General features: G+C 38.8%; 1 protein-coding gene across 1 annotated transcript in view; it reads left to right on the top strand.

Moving 5' to 3' along the window:
* The window catches only part of smad3a (SMAD family member 3a), a 30,634-nt gene extending 8,367 nt beyond the window's left edge, over positions 1-22,267 (top strand). The window contains exons 2-8 of the mRNA XM_046032674.1: positions 13,391-13,584; positions 13,891-14,025; positions 14,819-14,944; positions 15,906-16,118; positions 16,275-16,412; positions 17,798-17,942; positions 19,703-22,267. Of these exons, the coding sequence (XP_045888630.1) occupies positions 13,391-13,584; positions 13,891-14,025; positions 14,819-14,944; positions 15,906-16,118; positions 16,275-16,412; positions 17,798-17,942; positions 19,703-19,826 (1,075 nt within the window). The 3' untranslated portion in view covers positions 19,827-22,267. The remainder of the gene's footprint in view (positions 1-13,390; positions 13,585-13,890; positions 14,026-14,818; positions 14,945-15,905; positions 16,119-16,274; positions 16,413-17,797; positions 17,943-19,702) is intronic.
* The last annotated feature ends 538 nt before the right edge of the window (positions 22,268-22,805 follow it).

The raw sequence follows: 22,805 nt of genomic DNA, 5'->3' as shown, positions 1-22,805 counted from the left end.
GAATCACCTGTTACTTATTGTATTTGACGTATGCTGTTTTTTCCATACTGTGGTCAAAGTTGGTAAATTGATGTCGGAAGTGAAATGCTGAGAGAAATTTGCTTTTTTGTTAATAAGAAGGGACATGCAAGGTGGAAACAAATGCCGAAAATGGAGGGTGATGATTATACACCTAACCGAGATTTAACTTTGAGCAAACCTGCTCAGAATAAATCCAGGTTTGCACAGTTTTGGATTGCAGTTCAAGTGTAACCAAAGCTTCATTTTAAAAGCTGATGTCGTGGCAAATCACTTATTGTCATTATGTACCAAACATGTAGCTGAATGTCTCTTAACAGTTACTGTTTCTATTTAATTTCATAATTATGAATCTGCTGATTATGTTCTCGATTGATTAATTGTGTGGTCTATAAATTCCAGAAAACAGTGAAAAGTCCAATTCCAAAGAGTCCAAGGTGATCAAATGTCTTATTTTGTCCAAAAAAAAGTCCATACCAAAATATTTTCCTTATTTACTACAAAGTTAAGGCAAGTAGCAAATTCTCCCATTAGCAAAATGGAACCCACACATGCATGCATTTGTGCTTGAAAAGATAAATCAATTATCAAAAAGTTTCTGATTAATATTCTGTTGCAGCTCTAGATTATTTTGAGACGGACAAAATTATTGAATATCTTTATGCACTGCAAAGTCAAGTATTTATAAAGTTTGGAAATTATAAAATAGTGACAATATTACACATGAAGAATTATGTAATCAAAATACTTGAACTGACACGTTAAGAATCAATACAGCTTTGTATTGGCCAAACCTTGCTGACTCCCTCTCGGCTGTTCCCTCTCTTATCTGAATCTTAATTATGCTTCAATGTGGTCAAAAGTCTACCACCTCCCTTTTTACACACACACACACACACACACACACACACACACACACACACACACACACACACACACACACACACACACACACACACACACACACACACTGTCTCTCACTCACTTAGGTAGCTTTCACATAAAGTATCACACCTGAATCATCCGAGACAGAATTGTTCAACAGGGACATGACACAAGACAGGTCACAGAGAGTTTGTGTGTTGTCTGTCTGTGTGTGGTTGGTTGGCTGAAAGAAAGGGGATACTGCTGTGAGTCAAGACAGATACACACACTGTGTGTGTGTGTGTGTTTAGAGACTACAGTACCTGTGTTGTGGTATTTACCTTGTTGTAACCAGAGTTTTGACCTAAAATCTGAATGAGTCAAAGTTCTTTGGCTTCACCAGGCTGCTACTGCTAGATAGTAGTTACATTAAATTCTTTACTGTTTTAAGTGGCCTCATAGATGGATGGTATTCCTGGTATTTAAATGAATTGTAAATCATATATTTAAAAAACAACAGTTTGTGTTATCACACTGAATGACATTAAACTACATGCATTGTCTTGTAGTTTAATGTTGTTAGCTTTTGATTTTGATTTTTTACCATTTGATTTTATATATGAAAAACATATTGTCATTATGTTATGTAAAAAATGTGATTACCTCATTCAGGCCGCTTCACTAAGGGAATTAGTTAAACTAATGTGTGTGTGTGTGGGGTTAGTCAGCTCAGAGGAATGCTCTTTCTGCCTGCCGGGGCCTTGAGGAGGGCGTGGGCTGCTGTTTGGTTTTCAAACTTGCCTTAGGGCTGGAGGGGGTTAGAGAGACAGCTCTGCCTTGACTTGGCCCTGGCCTTCTTACTATCTGCGGGGGAGTTCACGTGCACGACGCAAAAACACACACAAAGTCACAGTCACACAGACATGTTCACCAGACAACAAGGCTGCCTTTGTGCTCCACTGGCCACTACCACCACTGCTACTGCTGTGCTGGACTACAGCTGGATATGTGTGGGGAAAAAAACTGGACATGAAGGAGCAGCGGTTTAAAAGGACAGGGGTAGATTACTTTTAAGCCATGAGTACTAGTAAAATACAGAAAGAGAGCCATAGATGGGTGAAAGTTGGCAGATATTGTTTAAGATGAGCAGCGTCCATCATGAAGATACCATTGTTGTCTAGGACTTAGAAAGAATCTCTGTGGGACACTTGTTGTTATGTGTTGTTCATGAATTTTATTCGGTTGTCTGAAACATTCAACCTAATAGAAGCCCAAGTAGAGTAACCAAGCTCAAGTCTATTTAAGAACTCCCCAGACACACGAGTAGAGCCCGACTGATATGGGATTTTTAAGTCCAATACCGATTTTGATATTTGAGGATTTTAAAATTTGATAGCCGATATTCTTTAGGCATGACATAAAAAAAGATTATCCCTAAAATTTTATGTTGAGACCATCCCAAGATACCATGACATAATGCAGTATAAAAAGAAACTTTTTTGTTGTAAATAGTACTTTGAACAAAAGTACAACAAAATATATTAAAGTTTTGATAAATAAGAGTCAAATGCATGAAACTACAGAAAATTTTTAAAAATAACTGATTTGTTATAAATTATAGAGTACTACAATTAATGAACATTAAAGTAAATAGTGTATTGTAAGGGCCAGCAATGCACCAAAATGAGGCCCAAGAGGGTCCAGTAAAGTATATTGCATGTGTCCATTTACTTTTAATGGACACATGTAATATGTTTTAGACTGTAAATATAATCCAATTAATCTTATTTCCATACTGTATAGACACCTTATTTTGAAAACCAGACGATGTCACACGTGTATCATCGCGCTAAATTCATTCAAGTCCGACCCAGTTTGATAAATAATATTGTATGTGGTTCTCGTATCGCTTAAAATGACGACTTCACAGCCTCTCTTCAGGTAGGACTCTCACACTGCAACACTTGTCTTTATAAAGAGGGAAGACGACAGGATAAAACTTTTCTCTGACACTTTAAAATGCTTCCAGGCTGCCGACATGTCCACGTAATTGTATGTCAAATTTATTTGGTCTTTTGACTTATTAGGCCAAACACCGAAACTGCTTTTTTTTGCTATTTTCAGCCAATTAATTTCAGTGGCCGAACATTTGGTGCATCCCTACAGGAGACTGTACTCAAGATTTTGACCTAAGTAACCCCATCTGAGTTTGTCATGATTTCTACACATTATATTGATCCTTGTGTATTCTCTCAAAATGCCAGCTTCTAGGTTGTTAAGTACTTGTGATGTTTAACTCTCCCTTATTTTGGATGGACTGCTGGGAACCCTGGGTGATCCGGTTCCCACAGTCCAGAAACATGCAGGTTAAGTGAACTGGAGACTCAAAAATGTGAGAGTGTGAGGGTGAATGTGTTTATGTCAACTCAGTAATGGACTGTTGGCCTGTCCAATGTAGAACACCAGTTCATAATTAGTCGTCATCTGGTTAAGTTATTCATTGATGAGATAGACCCTGATTTATATCCGAATTCCGCCATTCAATGGCTGTTTTAGTTTTTAGTATAGCCGCTTATGATTAGAAAGTAAATGGGAACTCTGGCTCTTTTGTTTGACTCCAGTCCCCCATAATGCTGAATAAGCAGTTTAGAAAACATCTACTGTCTTGTGAAGCAATGACAGAAACTTGTCCATAGAAAGTAATTTGGTAAGGATGGGAAAAACTGAGACAGTATATTAGTAGTTTTTTGCTAATCTGTCAGCAATAGTGTACTCTTTTTGTCAGTATTCAGTATTTTCAGTATGAGAATGTTTTAGAATTTTTTATGTTTCATGTATATTGGACAGTAAGCACTTGCCACAGCTTCTATCTGAGCTAACTTAATTATTTTGCCCTATATTTCAGATCTCTGACCATCAGCTCAGAAAATAATCAATCACTGACGTAAGCTGTGAGACTGACCACTGGTTTAACATTTGTGAGCAAAGTTAGTGAGCAAATGAGCTTAAAACTCTGCTCCAAAAGTAACAGGAAAGGTTGATTTTAAAGCGTAGAAAAAAACATGTCGGTGCCAAATAATAATATCAAAACCATATATTTAAGTGATTAAGGAAGCTCAGTTGATTTTGGCCACTGAGTCCCAAGTAATACATATAATTTGTCAAGTGGATATAAACTGTTCATCAAATCACACTCAACAATCAAACATGCTGCAAACTGTTTTGTTGGTTTTTTTTGATTGCAGAAATATAACATGTGGGATATATGTCCAGGTGGAGGATGATATGTGTGTACTGTCAGTCCATATCACTGGACTAGTAGACCTGCCTACACTCTGCCCTACTGTAGGGGGGAAAAATACTGTGACTGTGGAGAAAAGTTTATTAATGACTTGCATCTGGAATATTTTCAGTCATTTATCATTTTGATTCAGAAAGAGAGCGAGACAGGCTGCTCAGCTCATTGACTATTAGCAGTAAAAAAAAATAATGGTTCCCAGTCCACTATCGTTCCCCCAGTTTTTTTTGTCCAGACTATGTTATTTGTCATTTAGCTTTGCCAGTCGCCTGTCTGCTGGTTTCTTATTTCACAGTAGGCCCTCCTTCACTGGTCCCAGGACACACCAGCCCCATGATATCACCTGTGGGCCACAGTCAGACTTGCCTTTCTCTCACACTCTTTTCTCGGCGCCCCCCCCCCCCCCCCCCCCCCCCCCCCCCCCCCGCCTTCTTTTGTAAGAAAAAGAGTAGTCTGATGGCTTTTCCAGAGAGAGTGGGAGGTGTGTGTGTGGAATAGGTTCATCTGTGTGAGTTGCTGTAATGTACTCTCAAGCTGAGATTTGTGCACTCTGAGCATTTAGTTTCTATGATCAAGTTGAATGCTGCTGGCCCACCAAACCAAAAAGATCTAAATAAGAAAGAGAAAATGTTTTGAAATCATTTTTATTTATGAGAAAATCTTTTCAGTAGTTTTCTCAAGTAATAGTTTGATTGTTCGGTCTATAAAATGTCTTGTTTCTGTCTAAAATCTGAAAGATATTCACTTTAGTATTACATTAAAAAACCCACATTTGAGAATCTGGGACCAGAGTTTTTGTTTGAAATATTATTGATCAATTACCAAAATAGTTTTATATTTAAAAATAATAATGTTCTGCCTTTTGACTAATTGATTACTTAATTTGTGCAGCTTTTTAGACTTATTGTTTTACACCAATGATTAAAAATCTGAAGAAAAAAAAACTAATGGCAGGCAAGATATTAAGGTGCTTTAGCAGATCAGAATGCAATGCAACAACCACAAGACAATATTATGTTTCTAAGTTGGATATGAGGATATATAAACTGAGATGATAAAAATGTATTCATCCAGGTTTTGGTGTACTGTTTCCACTAAGAAGGTACTAAGAAGCTAATCCAGGTATTAAAGTACCTGGATTAGCTAAAAAGAAACCTTACTTATTGTAAATGAATGTTGTCATAATAACTTTCTAGAATTGTAAATGCTCTGTATTTGTATAGCGCCTTTCTAGTGTTTACAACCGCTCAAAGTGCTTTAACACTACATCGCATTCACCCATTCACACACATTCATACACCATCACCATCAGGGGCAATTCGGGGTTCAGTATCCTGCCCAAGGACATTTCGACATGCATCGAAGGAGAAGGGATTGAACCGCCGATCTTCTGATTAACTGGCAACCCGCTCTATCTCCTGACCTACAGCCGCCCCAAAATCCAGTCTCATACTAAATACTACTCATACTAATAAACTACTGTGCAGTGTTTTGGCATCTGATGGGCTTTAAAAATCATGGAGCTGTTACTCTAAACTGGCAACCCTGGATTATATGGAACAACATGCATGGCCCCCTAAATTGTTTTAATGAATGCATGGTAATTTAGACCAACACAGTGACCTCCTGACCAGGGCTGAACATGGATGTTGCCCAACTTTCGTAAACGGGTATTTCCACTTGGGAGTTTAATTCAGCGTTGTTGTTATTTAAATAGCATTTAATCAACTCAAGTGTGTCAGAAACAGAGAAAGAGAGTATGCAAAGCATTTAGCTACAGTGAGACCTCAAACTATTTTTAGTTTCATAATTATATAATGTAATAATTCTGTGTAATTCTACTGTTGCAGATTCCTTGAATTGTGACACAACAAGGGATTAACCTGTAACAACAGTTGTACAAGAACAGGTTCAGCGTGGGTTGAAAATGCGTTCATTAATGTGTGACCCAGGTGTCCTGTATGAAAATTGGTTAGCTGCAGTAGAGGGGATGTAGCAGTTTCAGGTAAAATAAATTCAACAAACAGTGTTGAACTATAACACTTTTGCAATTATAACAATTTAACAAAGCCCTTTCCCCAGAATTAGTAAATGATTTGTCTTTCACATGTTGTTATTGGAAGACAGCAGCCCTGTTGGTCATGGCTCGAAAGACTGGCCGCAGACTTTATGAAAGGCACAAAGGCCATTTCAGCCCTACACCCCCACAATCCCACCCCCACCACCCTTGCCCCTCACTCAGTACTGGGACGGAGACAGGGCGGTCAGAATAGTGGGACAGACGGAGGAGAGGGAAGGAGGGGGGGTTTAGGGGCCCAGTCACAGACACTCTGAGCTGCCCTGAGCTGTTGAGACAGCCTGCCAGCTCTATTGTCCAGCAGCACCCTCCTTTCTTTATCCATCGCCCACTTGGTCCTCCCCCCTCTATGCTCTTATAGGACAGATTGTGACTGGAGGTCCTGATGTTTACATGCACTTGCAGGCCCTTAAAATGTCTATAATCATTTAATTTAATTTCTGAATTAAACATGAAAGTTTGGGTGCTTAAATAAAGTTTTCATGTTACTAGCTAATGAGCAACACAGAAAGATGGCAAAAAATAAAGTAGACTCTAAAGGCGTTTAGCTTCTCTCCGTGTTTGCTGGCCTCTTTTTAGTGAGCTTAGACTTTCATTTGAGTTTGAAGCTTGGCAGAGTTGAAAAACTCCATGTCAAAAGGTCTGAGCCGTGTGTGTGTGTGTGTGTGTGTGTGAGATCACCACTGCTCGGACCATCGCCAGCGTGAACACACACAAAGTGTATATGTTTGTGTCTCTGAGCCTTACTGGTCATGCCTTAGAGTGTTTGTTTTGCCCCCCTCCTCCTCAGCTCAGTGAAGCTCAATCTGTTCTGTCTGAGTCTGTTTTATGAGTCACCCGAACACATGTAAAATTTATGTATCTACACCTCTTCACAATCACTCACATCAGCATAACCTTCTTTTCCATTCAAACAACCCCTTTACACAGAGGATTCCAGTGCAGTTATTTTAGCTCGCTCACACTCATACCTTTGCGTGTGTATGTGCACAGATTGCAATTCCCACCATTCTCACACAAACAGAGTAAAGGTCAGGTTCAGCCTCAGCATCGGGTCACGGAACACAATGATGTTGACACTATTTCCCTTGTGGCAAAAAATCTATACCAATTTGTCCCTTTCATTTTTGGACATCAGTTTATCTGTCTCTGGACAGATAAACGCCCGCGCTTTGGGTCTTGTTTTCAATCAGGTGGCACTAGCGAGTTTTAACTAGCCTTACATGTTGTCTCTGCAGACAGAAAAGTGGATGGAGGTTTGGATATTTTGACTCATTCTATTTATTCTGTGACTTATCGTGTCATTGCTAGTTCTGTTTGCATTTAGGCTTTTATTTAAATAACCTTTATTGTTTTGTCTTTTTCACCTTTGCAGTAATCTTTAAAATGGAAATATTTGTCTGTATTTGCTGAAGAGATTAGTCAATTAATCAATTAAAAAAAACATTCCCTAGTCCTAACCTCTCTGTGGTGAACATTTGCTGATTTTATTTGTTCTATGTGACACTAAATTAGATTTATTTTGGTGGAGTGTTTGTTGGACAAAACAAGCAATTTGTTGACATTACAAAATTTCAATGGGAATTTCCAACATTAAATTGACCAAACAATTCATCATTTAATTGAGGAAATAATTGGCATGTTAGTTGATGATGATGAGGACTAACTTTCAATTTCAAATCATTGTGACATATCTCATAGTAGAACTGTGCAAATTGAAGGGTAAAAGCTGTAAATGAAATCACTTTCAAATTTGCATGTACTGAATATATACTGAAACAATTTGTCTATTAATTGATTAGCCGATAGACAAAAAAAAGACGTCACATAGGACTCTGGGAAATTGTGACGGCGCTCTTCAAAACAATTAATCAAGAAAATAATCAGCAGACTGATCCTCAGTACCGCACAGTACACTACTGAACACACACAGTTATCCAATTACACATGCTGAAGTCGGTGTTATCCAGCCTCAAATTATGCACTATTAATTTTGAGGTTGAGGTCGAACAGTCTTTGCTTTTTGGAAAGCCAAATTTAAGGCACACAAAGTGAATATTGAAACATCATCATCCGTATCCATTTAAGTTTTCAGTGTGTGTTGTGACATTATCTGTAAATAAAACCAGTCTGTGGTGATCTGTGTTGATCAGTTTTCTGCTGCTGTGGGGAGGAGCTGAAGGTTAAAAACTGTTGACCTGAATTCTTGGAATCTTTCAGATCCCACCCATGTCCTTCAAATCTTCAGTCTGGAACACACACACACACACACACGGCTACATAGCTGAAGCACTCTGAGCTCCAAATCATTTTAAAGCGCTCTGCAGTATCTGAGGTTGGCTGTTTAGAAAGTGCTACTGGCGTTTCCTATAAACAGGCTGAGGCTTGATGGCGATGCAGGAGTGTTTTACTGTTTGTCATTAAAGTCTCATTCAACGTGCCATCATAAACCCCTTCAATAAAGTGAGTAATTCAGATTGAGATGGGAATAGTGTGTGCCTGAACCTGTCTGTATGTTTCATGCACACAATGTTTTGACTGTTTGTTTTTCTGTTGGTAAACAGAACTAAATAAAACTACCAAGAGAGTAAATGGTTAACTGAGAGAATAAACAGCAGATTCATTGATAAAAGGAATATACCGTAAAACTTCAAATTAAGAGCTGAGTTCCAAATAGCCACCTTCCCCATTCACTGGCCTGGTGTGGGAACTCATTTTAACAAATAAACACAGGTCCCAATTAAACACCTGGTCTGGTATTTATATAAGTCCTTTGGATGCATAAAACCTCTTAAACCCTGCGGGGTCGCCTGCTTTAGCTGCTTCTAAGCTGCTGAGATCGTTAATACAAATATTAATGTTAACTTAAACTGTAAACTTATGATCAATATGTCAGTATGGACATGCTGCACATCGTTAGATCGGTTAGATTCTCCACAATTCAATCGTTCAGTTCATTTAACGGAAACAACAAGCCTCAAAGTCTAATTCATATAGATTTATCGTGTAACCGGCATGGTACAAAAGATGAAAAAGTCCTGACTCCTGTTACCTTTGAAGCGCTCGTTAAGTCTGAATGTGTCTGATCCTTGATTATATAAATATTCCTTTAGTCTGTAAGGGTCCACAAACCAAAATCAATCAAAACAGGTTTTCATAAAAATTAACCCAAGTTGTGAATCCTGACATGTGAAGTCCACTACTTTCTGTCTGCTAACTTCTGCCACACTTTTCTCATCCTGCACCTTACATTGCTGCCTTCAAAATACAAGCCCATAAACCGGCTGACGGAGGTAGATCAAATGAATGACGTGTATTTGATATTATTTGATCATTTTTATACAAGTAATATTCTGTTTGAAATAAATAAACTGTTTCATAGTAGCCTATTTCAGTTTTGTGCAAAAGGAATTAAAGGCCCGTCCCATATGGACAACTGTCCCAAATATAGGCAGGGTCAGTTCAGTGATTTTAGCAAATAAAAGCCCGGTATGTATTTTAGTTTTACGGTATGTATCAAAACTACAAGACTTGTAAAACCTCACTGAAAATACCGCGTCACAAATCAAATCAGTTTAAACTTGATGTATTCCGTAATGTCTGATATTTTAATCCTAAACCTTACTAGATAACTAGATAATATGTGCTGATTGTCCATGTTGATTTGCCCTGTGTTTCACTGAGCAGTGTAGAGTTCAAAGTGATATCAACCTCAAGTTTGCACAAGTATCTTTCATTTTTACCCACACAACCTACATTTTGGGGTATTTTTTCCTTGTCTTCCTGGAGCATTTGGGATGGTGTGCTTGACTTGATTTGACTCTCCATTAATTTGAAATTGCAAAGTGGGGATGTAACTAGGCTTAAATCACATTTGTTTTCCCAACACTAAGGACTGGTGATGTTGGTTGTTGTCACTGTTAAATATAAATATTAACTGTTTCTGGTTGAGTATAGATCATCTGTTGTAATGTATTGCACATGTTCATCTATGAACTTATTAGTGTGACTCATACCATACTTTACTGTAAACATTTTCTTTAAAAACACTGACTGGAAGGGGCTTTACAAAAAGGACACAAATTACTCTAGGACACCGAATAGCCAGTAATGTCACTAAAGTTTGTGCATGTCTGTCTCAGCCGAAATAGAGTGTAGACCCACCAAACGCCCACTCGGCAGCAGGGACCTAAACCACATACCACTGACATCAGACCAGCCCTGCCTGACCATTTAACACATGTGAAAAAGGGTTTCCTTCTTCTTTTTGTACTCCAAAAGACTAAGGGAACACCTTATAGAATAACCACTACAACTCCACATTAAATATCACCTTTTTGAGGATTATAATGCACTATTTTTGGGGATACTGTCAGAGAGATTTTTTAATTGCACTGTACAGTAAATTTCTTGTTTCCTTCAGTCAGTGTTGTAAATGATGACTACATGTGATCACTGTTCCTCTTTGCAGATGCACTTTTCATGTGTTTCCCTTGTGTCATCATGAATTGAAGAAAAATTTCTTATGGTTCACTTTTGTAGCTGCCTTTGTAACTGTAATTTAGCTGTCTTTATGTTTATATGTTTATTTTATTTTGTTCAACCTTTTGTAAAACAGGGTTGCAAAGTGAGTTAGAAAGTTAAATACCAATTAGCTTTAATAAGTGACTTTTGAGGCACTTACTGAATGTACTGAAAGGCCTCAGTTGCTGTAGCATCAGTCACAAACAGGAAAAGGAAACAGCTTCAATAAATCATGACAGCATATGTCAGGAAATTCAAAAGAGGAACAGTGGTCACAAGAAGATCTTCACAAACCAAAATACTAAACAAAATATAATGTTACCTTAACATCTCAACAAGCTAGGTACAATAGAACTTAAAAAGATTTGACAAAATGAACATAACTAGGTTTACAAAGATAGTATTTATTGCAGGGGTTTCTGCTTGATTGTATAATAACCAAAGGTGTCCCTGTTTATTTGTCCACTCTGTGTAAGTACCCAATCTGTGTAAGTATCCAGATTGTACTTGTTGGAGCAGCTACATCTCTCAGTGTTGTTGAATTTTCTCTTAACACTAAAGTCAAAAGCAGAGTAGCAGGCTGAGCACTGTTGGTTGTCCTTGATTTAAAAGCCTGAAGTCTGGGAGTTCTTTTGACTGTGTTGCCTGTGACATCATGAGTCGTCCCTAGCCATATTACATTATGGTCTTAGTCATGATATAATAGATGTTATCATTATTATTAATCTTATTATGTTGCTTATTTCCCATTTTGATGTGTCAGCAGTGATAAACGGCATAATGTTACTGTGGCTCACAATAAAAAATGACTTATTGCTATTGACAAGCCGATTGTACATTGAGCAAGACAGTGACATGTATCCAGAACAAAACTGCTTTTTATGTGTTATTTATTAACCACAATAGCACTTCATGGTTGAGGACAGCTCTGGTTTTACTGAGGTAAAAAGCTCCAAGAAATGGCTGCTTTTTATGAACTGTGAAGAAAGTTGACAACCTAATACCAGTTTTTCATGCCTCCCCACTTAACGTCTTGCTGCGTTACTGGACTTTCATCAAATGGGGAATCTTTTGATGTAAGGTTTTAGTGAGCAGGACAGTTCTTCTGAATTATATTGTTTGTCTTACAAGATATGGCCACTTATTAAGCTGTTGGATGCAGATTTGTGGTGTGAATCAGCTGGGCATTAACACACAAGCTCTCACTCACAGGCTTTAAGTGATAGTTTGCGTCTTCATCTGTATGCTTCTGTATGCTTGTGTGCACGTAAAATCCTCAGACACCCCATCCCCCCAACACACACACTCCAGTCCCTTTTAAAGAACAGAGGCAGTGAATGAAAGCTTTTGCCATGAAAAATTAAAACCCCATTCTCTGCTTGCAGAATGTACAATGGTTGACCCAGATGGGGAACGACTGAGCTTTCAGTAGTTGGACAGTACACTGCCTTGTTTTTTATTTGGGAACAGACATGTGCCACTTTAAAGGGCTTTAACTTTCACCTTTGACCCTTACTCTGTATTTGTGTGTGAGAGTGATTGGGTGAGACAGAGAGATAGAAGGGGACATATGTGGTCTTTGCTTCTTGCATAAGACAGTGTTTCTTTTCTCTTTCATGGGTCATTGTGCTCAGAGATTACAGTCTACATCCCCATTATGACAATCTGCACCATCAAACTACCACTTATTAATATCTGGAAGCTTAAATCTTCATCCTGCCAACAGTATTGTGTACCAGATGAGTTCACGTGTTATAAAACACAATGAAATTCCTGTTATACATACTGTAATCTCATTGCAGGTTACTTTTTATTAGACATCATCTCATAACCAGTGCATAGACAGCTGGGACCCTCATCAGTCGGAGGTAGTGTCAGAGCCCAGACTTAACAACAATAGCAAACACCACACCTTGTGTTTTGGAGGACATAGTTGTGTGTAGTGAATTGTAATATGAACACAGATTGAAAAATATTTTAATGGTTCTAGACTGTGAAAGAAAAGGTTGTGTTCCTGCACAATGTCAGCACTGAGTTTATTAGAGACTCAACATTTTTGGTCATGTCAGATATCTGTTTCCAATGTGCAACACACATGTTTATACTGAAGCCACAGGATGTAACAACCAATAAAAAAGGGGGCTCCAATTCTAAAACACCTGAGACAATTACCACATCAATAACTGTTATAAAAAAAACAAAAAAAAAACAGCCTGTAAACGAGACAAACAACATGTGTCAAAGTCCTTAGAATACAAATAAATTGTTTAAATTAAAAAATGTTGTAAAAGTGTAGATGGCAATGTCACAAAGTTCACAAAAAGGATAAGGAATTCAGATCAGACTATAACCAGTACAAGTCTCATATTAAAACTGGTAATCTCGTGATAACTGTGAAGAAAAAAATGTATAAATGAAGACAGGGACAAAAGAATTGATTACTATTAAGGAAATATGATGTAAATAGCCTAAAATTGTCACTTGATATCGAGTCAGTATTTCAAGTGAAAAAAAGAAATGGCCAAGAAACATTTTATTTGTTCTGAAAATGCTTGAAAATACTTAATCAGTACTTCAGGTTATTGACTAAACACTTGGATTATCTGCAGGTCTCTAGATGGCCGTCTGCAGGTTTCCCACAGAAAAGGTCTACCCCACGTCATTTACTGCCGTCTGTGGCGCTGGCCCGACCTGCAGTCCCACCATGAGCTGCGAGCGGTGGAGCTGTGCGAGTACGCCTTCCACACGAAGAAGGATGAAGTGTGTGTCAACCCATACCATTACCAGAGAGTAGAGACGCCAGGTACGAGAGCTCGGCATGTGCTTATCTCTTCTTCAGATGTTATCACAGTTTTAATGTTTTTTTTTTTAAACTTTTCCCAAGAATTTAAAGTAGATTTGTTTTATACACTTTTTTTTTTAAATCAACATGGATTATTAATTATAGTTTTCCCTGTTATTTATTGTACATAACTTATGTCATTGTTTTAATGCATACATTTATTGTTTTATTGTAAAATTGTGTTGGATTGCATATTTATTGATTTTTATCCAGACGTGAAACTATTGCTATGTTCTAACTTGTCTTGTCTTTATATACATTATACAGTACTCCCACCAGTGCTGGTACCAAGACACACAGAAATCCCCAGTGAGTTCCCTCCTCTGGATGACTACAGCCATTCAATTCCAGAAAACACCAACTTCCCTGCTGGCATTGAGCCCCAGAGCAACTACATACCAGGTACCAGCATGCTTCCGTACATGACTCACACTCAGATACACCAATACTGGTATGTGAAACTTTAGTCTGATTATCTACATTATGCCAGTGTCAAGCTGAACATTATACATGGGCATGGGTCAGGCAGTGCATTACATTGTTGTCTTTTCTCAGAGTTCTTTGCGAAGAGAAAAGTAGATCTTGTAGTTGTTTAGACAGTTGGGATCCTTGATTTTGGGGTTACCCACATAAGGGCTGCTATTAGTTAACCTGCTCTTTTGTTCATAAGTTGAGCACTGACAAGCTTATGTTCTTGCATCTATATCATACACATTGTTAAAATGTATGCTAGAAAGTGATTGACCTGGTGGTTGTTCTTAGTGCCTAGTACACCTTTCAGACTGACACAGTGATGCATGTTTTCAGCCAATCTGAATGGGTCAGGAATTGTTATCGGACATGGCTCCAACATACTCCTCCCCACCAGGGTTGAACAAAGACCAAATGTGTTTTGTTCTTTGTTTTTTTTTAATGTGACCACATATTTCTATTAGAGAGGAGAATTGCATGTAATGTCAGACTAGCAGAAGCAGAAACAGAGATGCACAGAACAGGTGGGCAAGTTAAACTAAACTGAAAGATTGCTGTTTTTAATATTAAATCTTTCTCTTATTATAAATATTAGTTTCATCTTGTCTTCCTGTGTTGTATTTCAATCAGCCAGCTACTATACATGTACAGCAGACACTTACCAGGGAATGTTGTCACAAATGTGATGTGTGTGTGTGTGTGTGTGTGTTTTTGTGTATCTCAGAAACGCCACCACCGGGCTACCTCAGTGAGGATGGAGAGACCAGCGATCACCAGATGACGCACAGCATGGACACAAGTTCCCCAAACCTGTCACCTAATCCCGTTTCACCCACACACAGCAACTTAGGTAAGGATTGTGTGTCTGTGTTTGTGTGTGTGTGCATGAGTGTGTGTTTGTGTACTGTTGTCTGTCTGCCTTCACTTACAGGCAAATGTTTCAATAGTGTATCTCCCCAATGGGGAATTCTCTGCTTGATTTTACTCCATTTTTGTAAGAGGAAACCAGGTGATGAAAGAAGCCTTTGTGTTCCCCGCACCATGTAAGCTGTTGAACAGGCCAAGGCGACATTCAGCCCACGCTAACATCAATGACAATATCCTATGTTTATTCTGTCAGGATGGAGAAACGCCAGGGGGTTTGGCCGGAAAGCTACTGGTGAAAATAACAAAATCACACCAGTTTCATTTGGCAATGCCATCCAGCTCTGTTCTGGACTTCAAAGCCAAGGACACAATGTTGAAGTTGTTAGAGAGTGGCCATGTTGAGGGGAAAAAGAGCTAATTACCAGAACCAGATGAAGTTACTGAAAATTATCATGGATAAACCTATAATTTGACCGTTTTGGCTCAAGTGTCCCACCAGTGAGGGTTGAATTTCCACATTTTGTCTGGTAAAGGCTTCTGGGAAACCGCATATGGGTTTGACATTTTGTGACGCAAGCTCAGCCCTAATGTTTTCTTTGGTGGTGTTTTTCTTCCCCCTCTATATCCACCTCGGACCCTTTTGTCCCCACAGTTAACCCGTTTTGCCGTCCGTTTCTTTTCGTATCCATTTTCTCTCTCCCATCTAGTCTCTTTTCTGGTCAGTATTTCTCTTGATTTGCACCCATTTTTTCCCTGTTAACCATGTCTCCTGTCACCTTGTTACTGTTAATTTCTTTCCTCCTGTATTATTTCAAGTATTCGATCTGCACATCTTTGTCTGTTCACACCCATCCTAATATCTAGTAGTAGTTTTGCACTCCATTCTCTTGTCTTGCTATCTATTTTGGTTTGATGAAAGCAAAATGTCTATCTCTCTGTATCAGATCTTCAACCAGTGACATACTGCGAGCCGGCATTCTGGTGCTCTATTTCCTACTACGAGTTGAACCAGCGAGTAGGAGAGACCTTCCACGCCTCACAGCCCTCGCTGACAGTGGATGGCTTCACGGACCCCTCCAACTCAGAGCGCTTCTGCCTGGGCCTGTTGTCCAATGTCAACCGCAACGCAGCTGTGGAGTTAACACGCAGACATATCGGTAGGATTCTGTTTACATCTGCTCTGCAGATGTGCTCTGCACATATAATGATTCATGATGCTTCTTTTTTAACCAATTCCAAACAAGACATTACTCTACATTTATAATTACTGCGCATGTCTTCATGTTTGTTATTCTGTCTCTGTTTTCGTTAAGGCCGTGGAGTACGGCTGTACTACATTGGAGGAGAAGTGTTTGCTGAGTGTCTCAGCGACAGCGCCATCTTTGTCCAGAGCCCCAACTGTAACCAACGCTATGGCTGGCACCCCGCCACAGTCTGCAAGATTCCTCCAGGTGTGTATCAGGCTGACAGAGACAGAGAGAGAAAGTTGGGGACAAGGAGACAAATGGGGCGAGAGGACAGAATAGAGAGTGAGACGAGTGGGGAGAAATGGAGAGATGAAGAGTGAGGGAGGTAGATGGAAATAAAAACTTAAAGGCAAAACTGGAAATGGACAGTATCTGTGGCTCAGGAGGTTGAGTGGGTTGCCAGCTAATCAAAGGTTTGGCGAGTTGATCCTCAGTTCCACAGTACATCTGCCCAAAAGGTAGAAGCCGACATACACAAATCAAATTGGTTTGTAGATGCCTGTAAGTACATTTTTCCCATGTGTTCATAAAAAAAGTCCAGTATGAAGTTGTGTTGTCCCTAACGTCCACAGCTGAGTGTAGTCTTAGAGGCAGGAATATAAAATCGCAGTAGTAAGATTTGTCTCGGCTGCCAAAATTATCCAGTTTGAGCACTTTTAATGTCTGTTTCAAAGCTGAAGACATTGGAGGACCTTGTTGGCTAACCAAGTTGTGATTAATCGAAGTTAAGTAAATTCTTTAAAGTGGTTGATTCAGAACACATTTACTGTGGCTGGATCATCACGACACATGAGGCCACATCTAGCCCATCACTTATCTTCACCACCAGTCCAGGGATGCACATCTTGTTTCCCTTATTAAGATTAATGTATTACATTTCTTACTTAAATACCATATATGATCAAAGAAAATAAAGTCAAGTTTATGAATTAGCTTACAATGCTAGAGAGCTTCCTTTCATGTCAGATCAGTCTAAATAAACGGTTTTAAAAAAGAAGCACAGTAACATTCAGACCAGCTATCTCCTCCATATTTTCAACTTTCATCCACAGTTCTCGCACTTTTAAAAGAATACTCTTATAACATTGTTGGACACACGCTGGAGAGTTTGAAAAACAGTATCAACATGAATGCAGCTGAACCATAGATATCGTCTTTTTTATTCCATGACTACTTTCCTTGTCAAAACTTGGCACCTCCATTACACACATGTAACTTGACCACTGACAGATTGGTGAGAGTTTCTGGTGCGTTAAGCTAGTAGCGGCTAATGTAGCCTCGAGCCGTTAGCCTCAAGCAGAGATGAGGAGAGGGCTGCAGAGGTCTGCTAAGTGCACTTCTTTCTAATGTCACACCAACAGATGTTTTTCATTTTCAAACTTACAGTCTTAAGACCCAAGTGACGCTGTCTCAAGTGACATCACATGAGGCAATTCATCAGATTTCAGCTCCGTCTGGAGCCACAAAATAAAATGATTGGAGTGCCTCTTTAAGCTAAACCTCCCCAACAGTCCACAGTCTTGAGTACATCTCTAAATACATTAAATCCAAGGTAACGTTGTGACCTGACTTTTGGTTGTTCCCTCCAGGATGTAACCTGAAGATCTTCAACAACCAGGAGTTTGCTGCCCTGCTCGCCCAGTCTGTCAACCAGGGGTTTGAGGCTGTGTACCAGCTCACCAGGATGTGCACCATTCGCATGAGCTTTGTCAAAGGCTGGGGAGCTGAGTACAGGTAAGCTGCTCTCACAGATAAGCTTTGGGTTAACGACAATCACTCATTTCCTAAATGGTAAACCCAAACCACTACAGGGCTGCATAACAGAACTGCATAAGAGATGATATAAACCACAACCAACTTGTCAGCAACATTATAAGCGCTGGTTTGCAAATATCAAGTCCTTAGCAAGCCCTTATGTAAACGCAGACAATAGAAACAAACAGAATGTGAATCACATCCCACAATCCAGCCGCCCCCGCTCTCAGACATCTGCTCACACTCCGATGTATGACGTCGCCGAGACCTCATCGATAGAAAGAGGCCCCAGTTGGCACAACAGACATTTTAAACAAACACACATGTGCTGTGTCAAAAAGAGATGTCAGACTTTCCCTCTTCCATCCCCGCCCTGTTTTCCATACAGTCTGACTCACTGATAGTAAAAAAGGAGGACACTGAGGAAAAGGGGAGCAGATGATTGGCTGGAAGTTGGCTCTGCACAGGAGGTTTCCTCAAGGGGAAACCTTTTAGCTGTGAGACTGCTCACCAAACCAAGAATGCTGAGATGTGGAGACACTTAAAAGCAGGATTCAGGTTACTGGACACGCCAAGCCCTCCTTCTTGTCTACCTCCACCCACATCATTTTCCCACACTGTCTGTTTTTTAACTATTTTGTCCCTTTTACCTGTTGTTTTTTAATTCACCAAAAAATAGATTAAATATACACAGACAAATGTAAAATATTAATGCAAGAGAGAAGAGGAAGAAGGAAATCATGCAGCTGGCAAGTGTTTCTGTTTATCTGGCTTGCCAGTGTGTAAATTAGATAGATGACAACATACAGGATACATTTTGCCTGCTGTTATTGTTGGCATGACTGAGAGATTATGATATTAGTTGTTTAATTTACTTAGCTCATTCAAGCTGCCCCTAAAGTTTTAACCAAATGAAATGTTCGGTTTTGCAAAAAAACTCTGTAGTGTCAAATGAGATTTGTCAGGTGGAAAAAAACAACACAAATGAATCAGTGACAGAGCTCAGAGGGAGAAATGACAAGGTTATCATTGGGAGAGGCACACTGAAAATAGAATGTTGTTGGAAATCTATTTGTAGTACATAGAAACTGCATTTTGAAATGCAGCTGATGTTCACCTTTCACCAGGCACTTTAGGCATAAGAGTTGTCACTTAACTCCACATACACTCACATTATATTATTTTTGACACTTCTTCCTCTCTTCTCTCCTCTCCTCTCCGCTCTTCAGTAAGGGGTTTTGTTTGAAGACTGTAGGGAATCAGGGAAGAGCCAAAGGACATGGAGATCAAGTTTTTGAAGTATCAAGAACTAAAGAAATGAATTTAACCATTATTTTTAAAGGATGTGCAAGTGGAGAAACCTTTGCACAAGGTTTGTAGAACAGAGGTAACAAATGGTTATGAAACTTAACATCCTGTTTTCAGTTTCAGTTGTAGTATGATACTTAGAAAATGACATTTTCTCTTAAGCATTATTTGAGAGACAAAGACTAAGTTGTGACTGAGGTTATTGCATTTTTCAGCTAAACTCATCACTGTGTAGATGAGGCATTGATAAGGTAGACCGATATATAACTCACAGAAATCCATTCATCCAGTTTGTTTGGGCTTTCCTTTTGTGTTTAAGCTGTGGGCCAGCTTCTTGCTGAAACTTGACTTTGTAAGTTTACTAACACAAGTCCTGCTCTAAACAGCTTTCTCTGAGTATTTAACATCTGCTCTCCTTGTGTCACACTCAGGCGACAGACAGTGACCAGCACCCCCTGCTGGATCGAGCTGCACCTGAACGGCCCCCTGCAGTGGCTCGACAAAGTGCTCACACAAATGGGGTCCCCAAGCATCCGCTGCTCCAGCGTCTCTTAGGAAAACCCTACATCCGTTCACTTTCTGTACACCACGTCTCCTGTCAGTGACTCAAACCACACAGACAGCATGCGGACAATAATGGCTACACGAGTACGGAAAGACGATGAGTGTGTAACTTAGTGTCTGTAACTTAGTCCTTCCTCCCCACCAGCTGTCAGTAGCACTTTTTTATATACATGTATTTTGTCGCAAAAGGGGACAAGTGCAGTAAATCAGTACCATGTTAGTATGATTTCCACATTTTGTCTATTATTTTGGCATCTAAGAGCCAGAAAGGCTGCAGCGATGGGATGGTATTTTTTTTCCCCAATTAAGAGATTCTTATTTTCTTTCCTTATTTTTCATGATTTTTTTTTACATTTTTTTTGTACAGTTGTTAAAGTGGATTGCAAGAAATGAATAACCCTTTTTTAAGCATTAATAACAATTTTGTAAAGCATGTGTAAGATCATGTTAAATACATTTCACTTGACTTTGTTTCTGTTTATTTGGGCATTTGATAGGTTATGAAGAAATTTACAAATGTGATCCAGTGATAATATAATGGAAATGTTCAACCACCATTTGTAAACACTGTGTGAAGGAATATACTGTAAATCTAGCAGGAATATTTGTTTAGGTTTTCATACTGTCATTGTATGCAGCCTATGTTACTCTGACAAGACAAATAACTGCACATTTGAGTGTCAGACAGAAACAAATGATAAAGAAAGGAAATTGTCGAACTATAGATAAAACGTTTTTCCCCTCTAATAGCTGAAAACCATAGACTGGTTTGAACTGTGGGCCAGATTACTCTGACAAAGCAGTCTGATGCTTCAAGAGACCATAGAGCAGACGGGGTACAACTCTTAAAACCCATATATAAGTACTTAACGATGACGGCGTTCATTAAATGTCATGATGAGGAGGATGCACTTTTGTAAAATGTTAATAGTCTAGTGAAGCGATGCTGACAAAGTACATTCAATGGCTGTTGTAGTTCACAGCTACAATAGTTCTTGTCACAGGGTTATATGAAATATATCCTGCATTAATTTCAGGAAGCTTTGCCAATTTGCAAAATACCTTTGCAGCATTGTATTGTGTAGTAGGTAGTATATAATAGGCATTTACACAGAACTTGAAAACATCTTACATACTGTACTACTCTGCAAACTTTTAGAGTTGAACACACAAAATGTTGTTGGAATACATGTGTGACATAGGAACTCTGCAGAAGGCTGTGTAAAGAGAGCAGGAAGATGCCTTTGCTTTTTTAATTTTCTCTCTCAGCAGTCCATAACATTGGTCTTATTTTTGGCCATCAGTAATATTGACATTTTGCACACTCAGGACCGTAAAAAAAACAAAAAAATAACATCTGAGTTATGTACAGAAAACGGTGAAAAGGACAGATGCATGACTCTTGAGACGTTAAAGTCTATTTTGCTACCAATTATTTTTGTAGGACAATAAGGTGATAATGTGGTGATGACTTTGTCCGCTCCAAGTGTTTTTGCATGAAATGACATGAAATATTGCTAGCAGGTCTGGAGAAACTACCCTTGTGTTTTGGGTTTTTTTTTTTTTACCTGTGAAGATGAGGCAGTTTCAGCAAAAAGCACAGCTCTTTACAAAGGGAAATGTTTAGATAGATAGAGGCATGTAAATAACAGTAGCTTCTCAAGATCTGATGTCCCCATTTTTTATACTATTAACCTTTATAATGTTAATGGTTTTGTACACAGGAGAACAAAAAAGAAGTTCCGAAATAAAATAAAAAAAGCTATTGTTGAAATAGAAAAACAAAGTAGTAGCTTTGGCCCCGTTTCCTTTCAGCCACCCACTGTGATGGAAGTGGATCGATTTCCTTCTGTTTCTATAACACTAGACAAAGACACAGCGGGTGAACATGGACAATATTTGAAGTCTTTTTACAGTACTTATTTACATTAACCCAGCTTTTGATGTTAATGCCAGCCTAGTGGTGCTAATCTTTAACATTTTAGGGAATCAAGAGAACCACAAAGCCATAAGACTTTACTCTTAAAGCTGGTAGATTTTGATTTCTATTAAACAATGAATGACTTTTAAACCTTCAACTGTAGTGTGGGGTAGTTTCAGAAACAGTAGCATCTACCAATCTGAGACAAGACAGCTCTTTGTAGAGCTTCTAGTGTCCTTGACCACAGCAGTCCTCATCCTAGTGGACTCTTTAACCCCATGGTCAGTGTAATTACCAAGTAGGTAATATTTTGCAAGCAAATTTGTCAATTTTTATACACTCTTCAAGTTATAATGCTTGTGCTTTTCCCCCTTGTTTAAATTGTTCACTGTAAATGTTATTATTAGTTGTGATTCATGTTTTTGTGCTCCGAATTGATCGTTTTAGATGTCTTGTATAAAAGTATACCCTTTATTTTTCTCTGCCTATAAAAAGTTGATGTGATGCTTTATATTTTTGTTTATTATTTTTGGTCTATGAATAAAATATATATCATGTGGTGATACTGGGGCTCACGTGCCATGAAAGAAGGAAACTGAAGCTACTTAATACAAACGTTAAATGTCAAACCACGTGTATTTTAGTAACTGTCAAGGTTATTCTTGTATTCAGTCTGATTCACTTTGTTGAGCATAATTGATCAAATATGGAATAATTCAACATCAGAAATCAGAACTAACTTGATTTTATAGCTTAACAAGGTTTGTACTTAAAGGCAGATATTACAGGCCTCTCTGGAGACATTTCAGGTTTTAGACTCTGTTTTCCTTTGTAGTTTGGGGATTTCCTGCTCTGTGGTGGATAATTTGATCATCAGAAGCAGACAGAAAGAGTAATTACAGGCTCAAAGCAGACACTCTCTTGTTTCTTCACTTCTGCTAAGTTACAAGCTAATGCAAACATAACCATTTGTGCTGTCACAGAAGCACGACATGGCTTTGAATATGAATGCAAGCTTTGTTCTAATGCCCTTAAGGTAAAGAGGGGCT

This window comes from Micropterus dolomieu, linkage group LG20 (assembly GCF_021292245.1).
Source record: "Micropterus dolomieu isolate WLL.071019.BEF.003 ecotype Adirondacks linkage group LG20, ASM2129224v1, whole genome shotgun sequence".
Lineage (NCBI taxonomy): Eukaryota > Metazoa > Chordata > Actinopteri > Centrarchiformes > Centrarchidae > Micropterus > Micropterus dolomieu.
Note: the sequence above shows the minus strand (reverse complement) of the source record. Positions and strands in the feature narration are given on the sequence as shown.